Raw genomic sequence first — 20,002 nt, 5'->3', positions numbered from 1 at the left:
AGGGATGCGATCCTGCCCACCGCCTGCTGCCAGACCTGCCGTGGCACCCTCCTTAGCAAATGCAATACAGGGGTTTCACATGTCCTGCTGCTGGGCTGGTTTGGGGTTTTTTTTAAACAAAACTTGCAAGAACATCCTGTCTTTGAAACATTTACTGTTTTTGAGCACGGGCAGGCGAACCCCAGGGAAGGGGAAGGGCAGCGGCAGAGCCTTTTGGTGCATGCAGCACCCTGACACATCCTGCTGGCAAACAGCTTGATTCATGAGGAAGCTGGAATTTTTTTATATGTTTCATACAATACCTAAATATAATATACAGTTGCAATTTTTATATGATGAGTATAATTTCCAATAATAATCCTGTCTAAAATTTAAGGGACTTAAATTTAAAAATAATGAATTTATTCATTTATATGTTCTAGATCCTGAACTTGGGAGTTTAGTACTTTGCAGCATCTTTTACTCTCTGAATATAGCAGCCAGCAATAAAGGAGATCTATTCTGAAACCTGACTTGTAAAAATAACACTGTGGTGTCATATGTATAATCTTAGAGATTTCACTTCTGCACTCAGCAGCTTAGAGCTGAATATTGTGGGGCTTTGGTTTGTTCTTACTTTTGGTTTCATGCTGACAGCCCTGTGTCTACACAGTAGGGCATTCGGTTCTTTCATATTTCACCTCTGAAACTGGTTTTATGGACCAAATGATGTCCTTGTGTCTTCCATGTGTTCGTGTACTCTGATGAGGTTACAGAGGTTTACCTAAACCATTTAAGACATAAGAATGTAAAATAGTCTGCTGTGCTGAGGGGAGCAAACAGTATTTTAGGCAGTAAAACTGGGATCTGTGGCCTTGCATTTGCACGAAGGACAAATCTGATTATTTACAAAGGTGCTATCTTTATATAACATCGCTCTTCAGAGCAGAATTGCACATAAAGCATTATGGCCATATATGAGTAGGGTCCTCATATAGACACCAAAATTGTCACTCCATTTTCAGAAATGCTGAATTCTTCTGGTGAAGAAATGCTGGTTTTCTTTGAAAATAAGGAGTTTTGTTGAGGTATTCCCATGGCAATAGGTATGTAAATTATAGTGCAGTATTTGAAATTTTTAAAAATCTATGTCACTTAATCCATCTGTTTACAGAATTCTTCAATCTGGCAAGTTTAAAGGAATCGTATGACAGGCTTTAGATGACAGCTCCTTGAAAATAAACCTTCCTGTGTGTGGAAGCTGCAGGAGGGGCACTTTGAAAATAGACTGTTGGGCACGGTAACTTCTGGTGGGTTGGTGCAAGAGGCGTTTGTCTGCCAGCGTTGCTCTGAGTGCTGCACCAAAGAAGCGCTAACAAGGAAAGTTGGCTATGATGAAAAGGGCAAGAATTTGAAGAAGAGCCAAGACTTGGCGTTGCAGTTTGTAGAGAAGTTCTTGGCAGTAGCAGCAGGGTTTTTCCTGCTAAGGAGATGTATCCAGTGTAATCGTTTTTGGAAGTGTCTTTATTTGTAAAGCTTGTGATTTTACGCTTATCTCTCTTGGAGAAGACTATATTCCCATCTCTGCATTACACTGGACAAATTGTTGCAAGAGGACTGCTGCCTACAATCTCATTGTAGGAGCTCACTTTGCGCACTTAAAACTCTACCATGTATTATATAAAGCGGTAAAGATTACAGGCTCAACCTACCTGAAGGACTTTGTGGGGTCTTGCTTTCAGTCTGACCTTGGCGGGGTTCCTGGCCGGCTCCAAGGCACTGTGAATTGGGAGTCTGAGGAGAAATCTCAATGAGCCTGGGACAGAGCTCTGGCCACACGCAGCGACTGTGTGGTGGGCACGGCGCTGGGCGCCTGGGATGCACGGGTCTCCGTCGCACACGTGCACCTCTGCGTGGCAGCGCTTGCTATCGCATTATACATCCTCTTCTGGAGGAATTTTCAATTTAATTCTGAGAAAATCCCTACTAGCATGGTCTGCGGAAGACGTGTGAGAGGGTGTAATGGTTTTGGCTTCAAGTCTTCTGGGACTGGTAAACAGGATTACCATTTACACCCTGAGGTTTCAAGTATGAATTGGAGCAAATAATTTAATAAATATCTTGTCAATTAGCTTTATTAAAGTATTTTTAGACCTGGTTTGTTGAAGTGCGGTTGCCTGTGACAGCGTTGTGAAGAGCGTGGTTGCTGTAAGCACATTAACAAGTGGGAGCTGGAGGCGGCGCGGGGCTATGAAAGGAGTCAGTGTTGCGATGCGTACTTCTAAGTTATTTGCAGCTCTGTTTTGCTGTCTGCTGTCGTCAGCAGTGGAAGACAAGAACAGCAGGATTTTGAAGTTCCCAGGTTGCTTTAATATTCAATACTGCCTGGCTGCAAAATTCAGGTCTCTGCAGATGACACTGCTAAATGTTTCCACTTGTTGTCAGGGTAATGCTTTTCCCCTTTTTCAGTGTTTTATTCTGTAAGTTAATTTCTGGTTTTAAGGTACAAGTTTTCTTTGAGAAGTTACGCAACTTGACTTCAAACTAATTACTTAAATTATGCATCACACGTTGTTATTTAGTGTGACATCACTGCAACAGTGTGACAAAACAGGCAGACCTAGCTTACTGGGAGGCTTGTGAAAGAAACAAATTAATCACTCATTTTGCCGATTATCTGTTCTTCCCTTTGGCTGGAGAAATCAGTGCCCAGCTCTAACCATTGAGGAATGCTAAAGAGTATCTCATTCCCTAAACTGATTTTAAGCAAATTAGTATTTATAGCTGTTACACCTAAGATCTTTGTTTCATAGAAAATGCCAACAGCCACTCAAGCTTTTCTACCCTTTTCTAATTCTTCTTCATTTCCATGAGTAGCAGGGATTTTGGGGGACCACGCATGATCACTGGTACCGACCCCTTCCGAGCTCTGCCTGGGGATTACGGTATACACCCAGGATCATTTCAGTGAGGTTCTGCTCTCCTTCTGATCTTTAAAAGCTGGCACAGGGAGGAGGTCAGCCTCATAATTTTTCTGCCTGTGCCATCATTTTCTGCATTCACAAATTATTATTTCAGGTCCAGGTTCTCAAATGATTTCACGAGCAGAAGAAGAGCCAAATCTCAAGTGTAATTGAGTAGCCACTGTTTCATGGAGCGGATTGTAAGGCCCATTGAGGTCATCACGCCCAGTCTCCCTGCAATCAGAGGAACCTAAGTACCGTCTGATTAGTCCTCAAAGTCCAAATACTGCCACAGTCACAAAATATTACAGGCTTGTAACATAAAGGACTGAAAGCTATGCATTATAAGGTGCCAAGTGGGGGAAAAAGCAACCCAAAAGCATGTGATGGCAGAGGAATCGGCAGTGCCTTCAATTCCTGCAATAGGAAGAATTTGAACTGTGAAATTCTCGGGAGGTTGAACCATGCTGCAGGGAAACGCAAAACCCACTCCATGGTCCTTGCCAATCTGACCTCAAAACTGGTCATTGCTTAACTGTTTGACAAGCAAGATAAAATCCTAAATAAAATAGATTATTCCCCCAGGAAAAAATATCCCATTTATGGCTGTGGCAAATCTCCAATGTTTTACAGGATAGTGGGAAAAGTAGAAAAGCTAAAGGCAGCCTAGTGGGAGCTTAAAGACTGGGATTTATATTATATAAATAAGGCACAACAAACATGCCTCCGTTTAACCTTTTCCATGAAGCTTAGGAAAGGGAAGTTCCTTCAGTGTTTTGTGCTGGGACTCTAACTCTTTAGAGCACTGGGGAGATGCTCCAGTGCTAATTGAAGGTATCCGAAGGGTACTTTCACTCTGTCCTGTGACTGAGCTTTAAATGAGAAGATGAAGTAGATTTAGATAAATATTTATACTGTGCACTAGCATATGGTGTTGTTGAAGCAGATGCAATTCAGTCTTAGAATTCTTATCTTATACCAACATGTTACTGAATGTAGAAAAGCATAAATTACGCGAGTTGCCATCTGTTTTCAATTACAGCATGAAAACACAGGGGCAGGTTGGTATTTTCCTTTAGCTGTGTTATCAGCTCACTGCTGAATTTGATAATTACATTAGAGTGAATTCAGAATGAATGTACTTGGTAATGTGAACACTCAGAAAAACTTGCTGACAAACTGCTTTCATAGCTTGTCCATAAATAGAGAAACAGCAGAGCTAAATGTGCATAGCATTGCATGCGATGAATGCCACTACTGTAGGGCTTGAATATAAATGTGTATATAAGTTTCAAACACATGTCCGTAAGTGAGTGCCTCATTTTCTGATAGTATATAATTATAAACTGTAACATAAATGTCCATCCTCCTCCATAGAAATATGGAAGCTGTATTCAAGCACCTATGACTTTAGAGAAATCTAATGTTAAGAAATCAGATTTGATATTTTACCATAAAATCAACTCTGGTTTTGCAAAACCAAAGAAAATTCAAACAAGTAGTAGCTCTGTCTTTGTCTTTATGCAGCTTTAACCAGAACCTTAGATTTTTTGTGCTACTATCCCTCACAGAGATCGGAGAGAGTGAGCTGAGGAGGGTAGCCATTAGCCTTGAACATCTTGTAAGTCATGCTTAAAAGAGTGGTTGTCACATTAGGACATGTTAAGAGCGTAGTAAGAACATAATGGTCAACAGCTTGGATACTATTTTTTTATTTATTTAATCCCTAGCAGAAATCTTTCTAAAAGACTCTAAAGAAAAATTAGTAAGGCAGCTGTGTTAGTCAGTAGCATGATGATTCAACAGAAGTTGGAAGAGATCAAATATTTGTGAATGTGAAAATACTCAACTCTGCCATCAACATGAAAAATGGAATAGTGGTTGGTTGTCCTTGACAGCCATTTAACAGCATGTATAGCAATCACCATGCTTTCCCGATTGATGCATGAATCTGTGCCTGGGTGTTCCTACTCTGCGCCTGCCTTTCTTTTTGTTCTGTGGTCATCATTTGCTCAAGGAGTTTGCTGGTGAGCTGCCGTGATGCCTCTGTAACTGTCCCAAAGGTTCCGTTTCCAGTGGGTGTGTTTAATTAACCTCATTGAGTAGGTCCCAAATTTTTTAGAGTGAGTCCTGTCACCACTTTTCAATAGGTTGGACCTACCCTAAAACCCCGGTACTCTAACAATAGTGGGATTATTATATTGCCATCAAAATTATGATAATAACATAGTTCTATGAGTACTGGGCAGCGGGCTGCATCGTACCCATCTCCTCTTGTCTGAGATTTTGTGAATTCAGCCTTCTCACCAACTAGGGTCTTCTCTTACTGAAGGCAGATGTGATTTTGGGAGCTGCATTGTGCGTCACTGCCAGAACTTTGTCTGGTTGCCAAAAGGAGACCAGGTTTGGCAAATCTTCCCTTTGCTTTCATTACAGAATACTACTGTGCAACAACAGAGTCCTTATGGCCTTGATCATCCTTTGCATTAGCACAGTGTCTTTAGATTGATGGAAATCATCAAATGTTTTCTCAGCAGTCCCCCTTTCCCCTCGCCTTTGGGAATCCCAGTGCAGCATTGGATGAGCTGTGAATCGGTCTTTCTTCTGCCCCTTTGCTGCACCAGCAACTCAGTCTGCTTTATTCCTCTTCCATGGTGGAAGCCCTATCCTTGTTGGACCTCTCCGAGTTACAGGAGACTATCTTAGTGCCACTGTACCACTGGCCTTCTGGTGGAACCTGCCCCATGGTGGCCACATGGAAGACACAATTTGGATTTGGATTCTCTTCTTTACCCTGTCACAAACCCTCTGTACAACTACGTTGACCATTTTCCTACCAGAATACATAGATATTCTTGTAAAGTACTGTGGGATTAGACAGATGGAAAAATGTCAACAACTCTGACATAATGAAAAAGTTTGATGAATAGATCCAATTTGGTACCAGTACGAATGAAAAAACCTCCAGGTTTGCTAACATTTCCTTGTGTCTCCTGGGGCTGTGGTTCACAGCATGTGGTCCAGGTTTTCCAATCTCAGAGCAACACATGGATCCAAATTTACAGACTGGATCTACCGACTCCCACGCAGCAATGTTACACCGTCACAGGCTCCACTGAGCTTCAAACTTCAGTTGGTACAGTTGTCCTCTTTCTAAGCCATCCTCCTCCTGCTCCTGATGACAAATTTCTGCTTGTATTCACCCCAAATACTTTCTTTGTGACATACTGCCCTGCCCAGGTTGTAACTGTTCTGGGAGTAGAGACTTTCTATTTTCAGTACTACCATATTCTAATCTCTGCTAATCTTTACCAAAATTCTCCTCTATTTTGCTCTGTTTTCCACTAATAAACCATTAGACTCTTAAGTATGGCATTCTGGTTCTTTTAAAGCCATGATAAAGCTCAGGCATCTTCAGACATCATTTCATCCTACATTCCTACTTTTTTTGGTGGATCTCCATTTTTCTGCTTGTTTCCTTGGTTTGTCTTGCTTCTTACCCCACAGAGTTGTTTAAGGATCAGTTTGTTCGGGAGACATCTCTTCTGAGGCCCCAGTACTTCTGCTGAAATTGTCCTGGGTGGTTAAGTGAACTCCACCCTTGTGCAGATGTCTCTGAGTGGACAGTCACCACCAAGTAGATGGGGTGTGGGACTGCACTTGCTTCAGTGGACTATGGGCTTCTGTTCTTCTCAGTTGGTGGACATAAAATCACCTAAAAAAATCAGCCAGCTTTGTATGGGACTAGAGACTAGGTGCTTGCTGTGGCTCTCAGGGGCTGGTTTATGATAAAGAAATCAAAACTCTGCATGTGAAAAATCACCCCTCTGAAGTATAGAAAATTGATCAACCCACCACAAAAACATGGGACAGACCCACTCCCGCGCAGACGGGCAGCGCGATGCTCAAACATCACTCTAGCAGGATCTAAACTGCAAGCTACACACACAAAAGAAAACAGAGAAAAAAAATCTTTTTCTGATTTTCAGTCCTGTTTTTGAACAACAGGATCCATGTTATTCACTAAAGAGAAAGGAACTAAGGCAGCGGGAATTCCTACAGAAATATAAAAGGAGTGGGTTTAGCTTTTTGAGTATAAATTTCACCTTTAACAGTGAATTTCCTTTTTCCCCAAAAAAACTTATAGGACACAGGTTTAGCAAGGTTTTACCTGCTTATCCCAGACGTGAATTTTGGTGTGCAGAACAGTATTACATTTCCAATAACTCTGTGTGATTTTTTTTTTAAAGACTCTTTTAACAGAGAGAGAGTTTTACTGGGCAATAAAATGACTTTTTTTTTTTTTCTTTGCAACAACTGAAACCTTATGCAAATACAGAAAGTTTCATAATACCTCAGAGCTCTTTCTTCTGCAATCACAGCAGTATAGTTGACATTAGAATTGAACTTCTTTGTAGGCCGGTCACCTAAAATGCTGTTGGGCAACAAGTGACCTACTGTGCTTGTGTCTGTACGTTGGCTCCGTCTCATCAATAGCAGATAGAATTCAGAAAAAAAATTGGTCTGCAGTTCCGTAATTGGAGGTCAGTATTTGGGTTTTTTTTTTTCAATTTAGTCACATTATTTTAACAAAAAGTAAGTTTAAAAATTGTTTTTGAGTAAGTGGAGTTTTACGGCAGGATAACCCAGATATCTGAACACGCTGCGTATATGAAAGTGCTTTCTTGATTGTTTCTGAAGTCTTACAGCTGTAGCCATTCAGAAAGAGAGAAAGCAGTCTTGGTTTCAGCTGCAGTGTAAAACAGGGCTGTGCCTGTGTTTTGATACAGCTTCCAAATTCCAGCGTGGTCTATAGCCCATTGAACGGCGAGATTTAGTGCCAGCCAGAACAGCTGGGATCCTACCCCTGCTCGAACTTTCTCAGGCTATTGCAGGTCACTCTTAGGTAGACCAGGCTCTGTAAAGAGCGGACTGTCATCTGCAAAACTTATCTGCAGAATGGCTGCAATCTTAAAAAGAAGATCCTCAGTGTCTATAAAAAAGACAGAAAATTAGAGGTCAGCACAGCAAAATGCCGGCATTTTGAACTGCTTTTGCTCTCAACGGAGCTTGGAAAGCACTTTGTATTATTAGGTTTAGTTGCAATACCCATTTCACTTGAAGCCTTGAAGGGATCCCCAGGTGCTCTTGGGTTTACAGCATCGTGGCCATTGCAGCTCTCTGCCCTGAGCGCTTCAGGGCTGCTGCTGCTCCCCAGCCGCCCGCTTTACAGACCCTTCCCCGTGCTTCTCCGGCTCTTGTCTTGCTGCTGCTCAAGACACAAGCTGGCTTCCTTTCATGATATAAGTGAATGACTCGGGAAACATGTTGCATTAAAGCCAAGGCTCTGTTTAGCTAGTCAAACACATGGAAAAACAATTGTGCTTTTGTCTGTGCAAACAGAGAGCAGCTGTTTGTCTCCAATGGCGCAGACCGTTCCTGCTCCTTACAGCCTTGATACTGGAGGGTGCTGAGGGTGCCCTGCATAGAGCCGACTGCCCTCCCAACTCCCTTGTTTGGGCTAGTTTAGGGAATATTTTTGTTTAAGTAATATGGGACCTAAACAAATGACATTTAGTTAGTTTAACCTAATTATATATGACCTTGTAAGTAAACCGATGCATGGTTTTTTAAGTTCTTTATTCATTATGTGTGTTTTTTCTTTTAGCAGCTCTAGTTTAGGTATAGATATACCAGGAAAACAAAAAAAAAGCACACTAAAATGTCAACCCAAGCATAAAGAGACGTTATTTCTAAGTTAAAAGACACCATGTTTGTCTGCTGTTGATGCAGTATTTCACCCAGAGCCACCTTTAGCCATTTGAGTTATTTAACATTTCCAGAGCTGTTCTGTGGTAGGTATCACGCTGCAGTATACAATAAAAATGCTTATGAAGTTAAGCACGTGATCACTGGTTTGCTTTGCTGACGTGGCCCAGCCCGGCTCAGCTTTACCTGTGGCTGTTTCTCGAGGGACTCAGATTCAGTCAGCCATTTTACACGCCAATTCCCAATTAGGGCCATGAGCAGCACTGACCTATATTTCCCTATTCCGTATTTATGGAAGGTTTGCATGTCAGGCTATTAGGTCCTTATTACCCTCCAGGTATCTGCGGATAGCTTTAATTTATCTACGTGAGTATTTCCCATTTGCTGTGTCTGACCGCTCAGTCAATCCGTTGGGGAACCTCTGCCGCTGCAGAGCCGAGACTTGCGTACAGACCGAAAGCTGCCCACCTCAAAACGAGAGCTGTTCTCATGGGCTGTTAGGTCAGCTCTTTCCCCCCCTAATTTATCTACTCTATTTGTGGAGTTTGGACAGCAATAGTTTCATTCTATTCCCCGTGGCAAAAATAGACTTAAATTCCCATTGATTCCCATCAGTGGGGAGGGAGGGAGACACTATCTGAACTAATGATGAGGTCCTTTGAGAATCTATGACTGAATTTTATATTATGTGAATTATTATATTATGTTGTTACAAACATTTTATTAGATGTATTTATTATTTTCATATCATGTAGCTTTTATATTATGTTGTTTAATTTCAGGGGGAGGGTTAATTAGAGGCCTATGAGTTCAGAATACTATAAAAAAATCAGCTCCTTTTTAAAATAAAAAAGATGTAATGCATGTATGTAATGAAAGTATGTATTGGAGCCTTGCTCAGGCAAACCATCCATACCAGACTGCAGCCACAGACCAAGATGGAGCACCAGAATTACACGCTTATGTTTGTAATGCTGGAAACGGAGCTGGTTTTCTCTGCTAAGCGTTGTACCGTGCGCTGCTGGTACCCAGTTTCCAGCCCGCTGATGGGACCGTGAGCCAGCTTAACATGCGTGTAAAGATTGAACAAGAAATGCGTCCCTCCAGAGAGAAAAATCCTGTGTTTATGCAAGACCTGGATACTTGCCTACTCCCACACCACCCACTCTACAGCCAATTACACATTTGCTAGAGATATTTACAGAGCTGAACACACAGCTGCAATTTATTCTGTTTCATCCAGCAACCTCAGTTATGTTGAAAAGGACATTGCATGATTTTTTAACCTTCTGGCGACATGCAGTAGGTTTTGAATTGTTAGATTCCAGCTTTGATTTACTAATTCTAGCAAGATTGCATGAATTCTTTAAAAAAAAAAAAAAAGAAAGATAAAAATCTAACTGGAAACATAGCTTTTAGGACCTCTGATTTTGATCTCTTTTCCTCATTCCAGTGTGACAATGTAAAGCTTAGCAGAGCGGGAGCAAATACTTCAGTGCTGCCCATGTTTGCTCTTATTTAGGAGGTTAGTCTTGTGTCTTAGGCTCTGCTGTGGCAGCACGTTCAGCATCGCTGTGGCCTGGGCTCTTTGCTGAGCACGAGGATTCCTCTGCTTTCTGGCTGTGGGTTACCTATTAAAACAGAAGAGTCCCTGTATCAGCATAAATGCAGGTTGTGTGTGTAAGGGTGTACAAGAAGTTGAGCCCTGCGCCATCTCTCCTGCACCGTTCTCCTGCCTCAGATTTCTTTGCGCTTGTTCCCTCTACCCTAACATCCATCTTGCCGTTGATTTCATCGGACTTTAAGTTATCTGAAAACTTAAGCTGCAGTTTACTGATGTGAGTGGGAGCTGCTGCCAGAAAGGTTGATCCTATCTTCACCTCCTTTTCATCTCCCTCTTTCTCTTTGCCTCCAACCAGATACGTATCTATTGCCTCCTTCCTCCAACCATGTCAGGCACGTCAGGGAACTTATTTTGCCTGGAGACAAGTCCTTTCATTTATTTATTTTTGCTGGCACAGGATTAAAAGGGAGCGGTGCCTGGCTTTGGCGCGTTGCCGGCACGAAGGGACAGGAGCACCTCTGGGGAGTGCAGGCACCAAGTCCTGCTACGAGCCCTCCTCCCCTTTGGGAGAGGTTTGATGTCTGCACCCACAGAATCCTTGGCAGTTCAGGCCGAGGGTGTCCCTGTCTGCTGGCAGGAAGGGTTGTGGGGTCCCAGATCAGGATACTCACCCAGCTGTTAATAAACAAACCTCCCCCCACTCACCCCCCCATTTCTTTTAAAAGTAAGATTAGTTCTTTAATCCCTAAGGAGAGGGAAACCCCCTTCTTGGTGTTGTCACTTAGTGTTTTGTGTACCAACCTGTGACATGGTGTGTGAGGTAGAAGGTGATGATGTGGCAATTAGCTCGAGAGATTTATTCAAGAGACGTAACCACCAGCATGGCAAACCCACGTGGTTACCCGCTTGTAAATATCTTCTTTTTCAATGGTAACTGCAATAAAAAGTAGAAGCAGTGCCATTTTTTGTTCCTCAGTGACAAAATAACAGCCTTAGAAGGGAGTAAGTGTTTACTTTCACTAATTCCTCAACTCCTTCATGTTTCATATTTAAATTAAATTTTAAAAATGATGCCTTGATGTCCATCTGTTTGCTTGAGAGCGCAGCGGTGCTCGGGAGGCAGGAATGGGAGCAGCAGTTCCCAGCATCCCCAGAGGAGCCAGGGGAATGTGAGCGAGGGGAAATCTCACTGGAAGCAGAACTTTTCCTTTAAAATGTTGGAAGCTTGGCTGTCCCCTTCCTCTGTGCTGAAGGCTGGAAAGCTGTCTTTCAGATGTTATGTTCTTGTAGCACCCAAGCCTTCTCCAAATTTTGCTGAAATCTGTCAGCAAGACAAGAAAAGCCAAAGCAGCTATATCACCTTTTTAAACAAGCAACAGTAAAGAATATATTTTCTTTTTTTTTTGCTTTGCTTTTTCCTTCTCAGTATCAGCAGTTCAGTAACCTTCACAGGTGAGAGCTGTGGACATACCACAAGAATCAGCCAGTAAGTTTTCTATCTTAGAACTGGCCCAGAGTTTTAAAAAAAGCATCTATAAAGTGTGAAGAGCTTGATTTGTTGATTATTCTGCTGAAGACATCTCCAGGTCACTGACAATTGCAAATGGTAATCCTTCAGCCCCAATTTGCATGGGTGCCCGTAAGGAAGGGTTCTTACTGACACCGTGGCCTGGTATTTAATAGAAATCAGGATCTCACTGGTCTCTCACGTGGATTACACATAGAAAATGATGGGCTTGCTAACCACACGTGAAGAATCCGTCCTCTGGAAGGTCACAGTGAGTTTCAGAATACCATAATGAAACAATTATAAGCTTGAGCTACGCAAACTGGCCAGCTGATCCTTGTCCCTGTAGGATTAGTAGGACATGAAAAAAGCATTTATTTGTAATTATTGAGGATATCTCTATAACAGAAATGTAAGCAGGCTGTTTCTGTAACGGATTTCATTTTAATTTTCATTAGCGAGAAGAAAAGCAAAACTACTAACATTGGACTATTCTTTTCTTTTTGAAATAGTTATATTGCAATTCTGGTATCAATTTCATTCTGTAAAATCATCAAAATACACTTTTCTTTAGACAGCTCTGAAAGAAGTTATACTTAGAAGCTTTTATTTTAGTTCTTAGGAAAATAATTGCTGAAGAACTTTCCAAGGTTGAAAATAACTCCTACATTTGCCTGTATTCATCACTTCTATTTGATGTTAATAAGATTTTTTTTAAAAAGACCAAGAAGAAACCAATACGTTTTTCCATGTATTTTGGGAATGGCTTCTCTTAAAGTAAAAATCATCTGTGTGACTTTGGCGTCACATCAGATGATAAGAAATAATAGTCAAGGGAGGGTGTCCTAAACTATCCGATAACTATATGTAAATTGGTGTGCGTCCAAATTATCAACTGAGCAAAGGGTTAAATCCAGTTTGTCTCCTGGTGGACGACTGAGCCAGCCCTGCTTCGCGCACAGCTTTCCCACCAACTGCATGTTTCCGTGCAATGTGCTAATAACTTTTGGAGTACCTTGGTTTCAAAGGGATCTGCTTTGCAGCAGGACGAGGCCCTGGTTTGAGCTGGCAGCTGCTAGAAATCTGTTTCAGATCTGCACAGAGTTCAGGGGTGAAATCCTGGCTGCTCTGGAGTGAAAGATTAGTGCAAGGCTGGATTTCACTCTCTCTCTCTCTCTCCAGCGGTTTTTAAGATTTTCCTTCACGCAGTTGCCACATGTACAATAATAGTCACACTTTCAATGGAAATGCATTGGTCACAATGTTTTCAGCATCTCTTTACGCTGTTAGCACCTGATGCCAGAGCAGCTATCAGTGTCAAACCACCCATGCAAACCTCAACGTCTGGTTGCCCTTGATGGTGGTGGAGGAGAAAACTCCTGCTGTGTTGGTAGTGACTTTGTACATTGCAGTCTTAGACCCTGAACGGTCCCATCACTGCCCAGATAATTGGGTAAAGCATCAGTACTCCTGAAAAACAGTATTTTTGCCACTGTCTTTAAAGTGTCATTGCATAAAGTAGCTTTGTATTCAAGAATTTCAAGCCTATGTTGTATTTGGTAACATTGATTTCTTTGGTGCCTATTAGATCATTATTTGTAAGAGTGTTTCTACTCTCTTTCTTAAAGAAAAGTTAGTGAAAAAAAAGCAGAGTGGATTCCAGACATTGATCTTGATGCCAAAATGGAAATTATAAATGCATTGAGAATGAGAGCCTTAACACACAGCCACTGAAATGGGGCACACGTTGATGAGATCCCCTCTCAGTCTTCTCTTCTCCAGGCTAAACAGACCCAGCTCTCTCAGCCTTTCCTCATACGAGAGATGCTCCAGTCCCCTCATCATCCTTGTAGCCCTCCGCTGGACTCTCCCCAGTAGTTCCCTGTCTTTCTTGAACTGGGGAGCCCAGAACTGGACACAACTCCAGGTATGGCCTCACCAGGGCAGAGTAGAGGGGGAGGATAACCTCCCTCAACCTGCTGGCCACACTCTTCTGAATGCACCCCAGGATACCATTGGCCTTCTTGGCCACAAGGGCACATTGCTGGCGATGTTTGTATTCAATAATTGCTTTAAGGCAGTTGTACAATTCCACGCCCATGCCTGCAGCCGGTCTCTAACATCCCTTGGGAGCATCCCGCAGTCATCCTCACGGCCCAGCCCCGGTGCAGGCAGCCCCCTGCGAGGGAGCGGGGCTTTGCTTTGGCCGGCGGGCAGTTCTCCCAGCAGGAAAATCGGGATGTGTGGATGGACATCTCCAGGGCAGCCAAAGCTTGACATGGAGGGAAGAGGGCAATAACCAGTGAGGGGTAGGAGGGGTTGTACAGCTCCAAGTACAGCGGAATCCTGATTTTGGCCATTAAACATTATGGTCACTAATCATAATTCCTCTTCTCACCATCTTCAGTTTGATGATAAATGGCATGACAAATCTTTGCTAACTTCTTTAAGCAATAGTTTCCCAGATCCTTTCTGTCCAAAGTCGAAGCTTTCCTTTCCCTGGGAACACCTGGATTTGGTTAAACCTTCTGTATGTGCCAGTGAAAACCCGCAGAAAGACAGAGGTGCCTTTTCTGCTGTCCCTACCTCTGTGGGCTGCTGTGTGTCAGGGTGGGAAATTGAAATACTTAACAATAAATGTTTATTACTGTAACATTTAAATGGTTGGAATTCAATTAAAGGAGTCTTTTCACGTTGGTGTTCCTTTATTTAACTGTTATTGTTTCTGTGGTTTTTAGATCGCCACCAACAAAATGGTTGGAATTTATTCTGGGCTTTGTCATTTCTTGAAGTCTGAGGGAAAGAAATGGATGCTTATCTCCTGTCAAGTTCCTTGGAGAGCTATGAGGAAATGAGCAATAAAAGCCTCTTTGAGGCTCTTTTAACTTTAGTATATTGTCTATAATAGTTACTGATGTGTGGAAACCAACAGAGAAATTTTACATGTTTATAGTTACACAGCCCTTAACAGCTGTAGCTATGAGTTGAGCACTTACAGCTTTTTGAAATGTGTTTTTATAAATGTAACATTAAATCATCGTGATTTTGTAAACCAGTCTCCTTCAGAAAATTCCTGAGATAATAATATGTGGGTTGATATACTCAGTCAGGGCTGGTTTGTGGGTACTCGCTTGCTCTCATGCATTTTGTAACTCCACCAAGAGAGCAACGCACAATGTTCGCTTTTTTGGGGCAGGATTGATGATGGCCAAAACGCACGAAGCAGCACTGCATTTCATTTCCCCTGGCTGGATGGAAAAATAGGGTGGGGAGAAGAAAACCGGGTGAGTTGAGAGCCCTCGGCATACCGAAGGGCTCAGGTCTGTGCAGGCCTCTCTCCCCTCGGCAGGGCTGGAGGACGCAGCGAATGGCTCCACATTTCTTTATCCCTGGGGGTGCTGGATCTGGAATTTGCAGAGACTCAGCCCTTGGGGGCACTGGCCAAGCGATGGCCATGGAGAGAGCTTTCTGCCCCTAGGCTGACTGGCTCTTTATTATCATCTCCTGTTCCTCACAGGTCTTTTTGTGCAATTTTAGGACAGAAGTACTCTCTTATGTGCCTTGTCCTCCTCTCTACGTTTCTTTTCTCATCTGGCTTGGGTGGACTTTTCGCATCTAATCCTGCCCTCTGTAAATGGTGAAACTACTAAGCCGTTTGGATCCAGTGCGAAGGACGGCACAAAGGGGACTGTTCCCAGCCCATACACATTGCTGATTAATAACACCGCCAAGGGCATGCATTAAAACAAACACATTGAGAACGCAGACGTGTCGACTCTTGTCTTTTGCGTAAGAAACTCACTCTTTGGCATCTGAATTGCTGTTCACTACTGTGGTGCCTGTACAATCCGCATTTCCACCATTGCAGCCCTCGTGCGAGTGGTGGGCTGGTCTGGAAAGTCTGTTCCTCTGCCAGGGTCGTTCCCTGAAGGCCCTTGAATGCCCCTGACATGATCCAGCATGCAGATTTATCCACCACACGCTTGCATGCCTGTCCCTGGCCAAACACAAGTCCCGTGCATTGGGATTCCAGTAACTCGAGGAGTCTGAGAATATGCAGCGGTAAAACAAACATCAGCCGTTCAACTTCCAAAAATTGCATTAAGCCAGAAGAGACAATGTTATTTCTGCAGGTCTGTTTTAAATCAACCCAAATATTCTTCTGGAGCCAGAGCTATAATTCAGTAAAACTTGATACAATCTTGGAAAGCCATAGAAAGTGTTGGGAAATACTGCTGGGAGTTAAGAGATCTATAGGTACTGCAAAAATCTGCATCTTAAACTAAATAGACATGCCTCTTAAATACTAATCGAGGCACACTGCAGAGGATGATGGGTTACCTTTTCAACCAAAATCCTTAAAATTCAGAAGGCTTTGTCTGCATGCAAAACCTGAACTGTTTTCCCAATGCTACTTGCAGCTAAAATACAGCATATGAATGTATAGGAAAGATACATCCATCCTACCACAGAATTTGGCTAAGTGCTATTGCTGATTGCCATACGTCGATGATTGTTTAGGCTACCAGCAAGGCCAGCTTCCAGGATCTTCAGCTCTGCAGAGGAGTTCTGAGTCTGAAGGGGTAAGGTGCAAGAGAGAGGTCTGCCCTCTCTTCAGGGGCTGCTGCCGCCACTGTTTCTGTGCAGAAACTCTACAGAGCAAAGATTAAAATCATCGGTGGTATTTTTGATGAAATGTTACATTTGTGGATTGGCTTTGCTTCCTCTATAATTTTCCTTAAATGGAACATCGATAGCTACATTCTGTACATTTTGCACAAATACAAATTGAGTTTCACCGCACGTTTTACTTGAGAGGGAAGGTAGCTGATGCACAACAGTTAAATGGCTTGGCTTGCAAGAAAGTCTGTTGTAGAGCTGGCACTGGAAGGCACCAGAGCTGCTTCCCACCTCTCCTACACACATTTCTGTATAGTGTTTCTGCCTAAATAGGAAAGGTAAAAATATAAAATAAAGTGTGAACATTTCTAGTGATACTTGCTTCATAGCTTCTTTCTACAGACTCAAGATCACTTATGAGTAAGATTACCTTCTCGTGAATGTATTGTTTTCACTGAAACATCAGGATAATATTATTGTTACTTTAGGCTCCATATTTTTATCATTAAAAAAACAGATCTAGACACTACATATTTTTGGCCTTTTTACCAAATACTCTAATATTATGATTAGATACAGAGAAGGCTTAATGTTTTTGAGGAATCAGTATTGTTATCTTTCTTTTCCTCCTCAGTTTTTTACAATGTTGATGTGAGCTTTACTTTGATTAACTATTTTAACATATACAGTGGCATTGGTCAGAATATTTCTATCAAGACTTTTTGGACAGAAAACGGCCTTTGATGATACAAGACTTTCAACATTTGAATTTGTTATGGCTTTTAAAGACAAAATATTAGCCATACTTGCTGAAGAAAACAAAAAACTGTTCACATAAAAAGTAAAAAGAATTAAATCTGTGTAGGGATATATCTCTGAAAATGGCAGTAGCATTTTAATCTGTCCTAGTACTGACTTCATCTTTCAGGATATTATTTCCTAGAATTTGGATTCTTTGGGTTCACTTTGTACCGGTGGAGGTTCTGGCACTGAATCTAGTGAAGTCATCATCCAGACCTTGCCCTGAGTCTGGAAACATGATGCATAGTCTTACTGTGACTACCAAGAGCTGTTTAAAATGGTTTCTATGAAAGTGTTTAAGACAAACTAAGGATAACAGACTGTTTGCAAAGGCCAGAGCTGTCTTGTCTCATATTGTTTGCAAAGCACAATTGATATCAGAAAATACCATTGTTATAAGAAAAATTATTAATGTAGGACTTCAAAATTCCACAGATTTGAAAATCTCAGTGATATTTGAAAAGACTTTATGGAAAATTAACTTGCCAGATTAATTCTAAGAAATGTGTTTTTCTTAAGGGTGCTGAATGAGATGGTATGAAGAGTTCTGGAGGGTTTGCATGCCCAGGAGTTGATAGTACAACTGTGTAAATAACCTTACCAAAAAAGTCTAATGCATAACTTTTGCTGCTCGCTTTTCTCCTCAGGTTTGCCAATTTGTCGTGTCTGTCAATGGCCTTAACGTTCTCCACGTGGATTACAGGACAGTGAGCAACCTCATCTTGACCGGCCCTCGAACGATTGTGATGGAAGTGATGGAAGAAATAGAGTCTTGAGAAGAAAAAAACCCTCTTAGTGGATATTTTTGTGAGAGAAATAGCAATGACCGTGGAGCGGCATGACACAAGGAGGCAGAATGTTGCTGTGTCTAAATAGATTATTTTGCTTTTAGGGGAGGGGGGCTCTCTTTCTTTTAACAATAATAACAGTGGCGATTATGCTAAGAAGTGAACAATAGATACCAGCATATTTTCACTAAGGATTTTTCTTTGCCCGACGGCGACAAGGTTAAAGCCTTTAATTGTCTGTCCAGCCACGTCTGCGTTGGTCAGAATGTTTTCCAACCTAAGAGGCCGTGCAGGCTTCCTCACAGTCCACCACTGGATCAAAGCACTTCAGGAGATGAAAGAACCAAACACTGTGGGGTCAGGATGTCACAGATGGTTTGCATGACATATTTATGTTGGTAAACATCCTCCTGGTGTCCAGCTTTGTCCCAGGAGCACGTGCTGTGGCTGTTGCTCTCTCCCTGGGCCAAAGGAGAGCTGACTAAACGCTGGCTTGATTGCAATCAAACACAAACAAACTGCAAATGCATGAAAAAAAAGTGTCCGTTCTCTGTAGAGGATACTCTGGTATGAATGTTTGGGCCTGACCGAATACACGGATTAGTCCAGAAAGAATAATCAAGCAAATTTAAAAGCGTGCGGTACTTTTACAAAATCTGCCTTTGAAAATGGGGCTTTTTGTTTAGATGCCTACGTACTGGTTTAGATGCTGAAGTATAAAACGTTGATTTGGGGTTTTTTCCTTATCTATAAAGGGAAGGTGTCTCAGCCTTGCTGTTCATCACTTTGGAGAAATTTTGGACACCTTTATTCCTAGAAGAAGAAGAATATTTGGCGGGTTGAAGTGGGAAATTCACAGTGTTAGCATTAGCAATGATACATCCGGATGCTCCAGTAGAGAAAGTACACTTCAAGTTGAAGCAATGTACTTGAATGTACATTAAGCTTGTTAGCACTTTCCAATCATCAAATGTTTTGCAAACTACAGACTTGCCACATGAGTTGCATTTGACACTATGACTAATAAAACATTGTATTTAACTGACTCTTAATCTTTTTCAAACGGTAGGATTTCCTGGTTGATGAATTAATGAAACAAATCTTTTTTTAAAAAATGTATATACAAATTCCATATTCTGCATTTAGGTGACTCCTCAACTCAATGGTAAGTGGATTGCATGGACTTTCTTTGATCTTTGAACTGAATAAATACATCCTTGTCCACAAAATTATAAATATATATTGCAGACTTTTTCTGCTGTCTAAATTTTACAATTAAAGCTTGACTTTCTATATGAGCATACCACAAATCCTTCAATTATGGGCTGGGGAAAGTATTTTTTCCTCAAATAATTTTGAAATATGTTTTATATTAAAAATTGTTCTCACTAAATATAGTGCTCTTGCAGTATGTTTTTCACTCACTCAAACACTTTTACATCAGAGATACAGCAAGTCTTCAAAATCACATATGCCTGCAGCTTTGTAGGTAGAAGTTTCTGGTATAGTATATCTGTGGTTGATTTTTCACCATGAAAACTTCTCATATTCCACTAATATGCAGCAGTGCAGGGAGGTATAAAACTGCAACTGCTAACTTGATACTAACCAGGCACAAAAGTGTTTGGAGGATTCTTTCAAATTGTCATTTATTATGACAGTTGTTTGTCTCAATTGTACCCCCAAAATTTTTGGAACACATGTATAACCCACAGTGGATTATATTCTACAGTTCATTTAAAATAAATAGTTCAGCACATAACGTTATGTGAGATTGTAACAACTGCCAATGGTATCCACTAAGAACAGTTGGAAAAAATCCTGTTGTTCCAGAAATGTGTCAGTATGCTACCAGGGTTTGATTTTGTGAATCCAGGAATGCTTCCCCAAATACTTCCACTTTCTTTTCTTTTTCACCTGGGTTGTTTTGGTGGCTTGCTTGGTATATACTTTGTACCGCTTTAAAATATAAATTCTATGTGTTAGGCTAGGTTAAATATTAAAATGTGAA

General features: G+C 41.6%; 1 protein-coding gene across 4 annotated transcripts in view; it reads left to right on the top strand.

Moving 5' to 3' along the window:
• The window catches only part of DEPTOR (DEP domain containing MTOR interacting protein), a 76,445-nt gene extending 57,161 nt beyond the window's left edge, over positions 1 to 19,284 (top strand). For 3 of the 4 annotated variants that reach the window (XM_054816131.1, XM_054816129.1, XM_054816128.1), the window contains one exon: positions 17,851 to 19,284. In XM_054816131.1, the coding sequence (XP_054672106.1) occupies positions 17,851 to 17,979 (129 nt within the window). In that variant the 3' untranslated portion in view covers positions 17,980 to 19,284. Of the gene's footprint in view, positions 1 to 1,153; positions 2,138 to 17,850 lie in introns of those variants that run through there. The other variant, XM_054816130.1, reaches the window with a different exon arrangement.
• The last annotated feature ends 718 nt before the right edge of the window (positions 19,285 to 20,002 follow it).

This window comes from Grus americana, chromosome 2 (assembly GCF_028858705.1).
Source record: "Grus americana isolate bGruAme1 chromosome 2, bGruAme1.mat, whole genome shotgun sequence".
NCBI classification, from domain to species: domain Eukaryota; kingdom Metazoa; phylum Chordata; class Aves; order Gruiformes; family Gruidae; genus Grus; species Grus americana.
The sequence above is the reverse complement of the archived record's forward strand: the minus strand, read 5'-3'. Positions and strand labels throughout refer to the sequence as shown.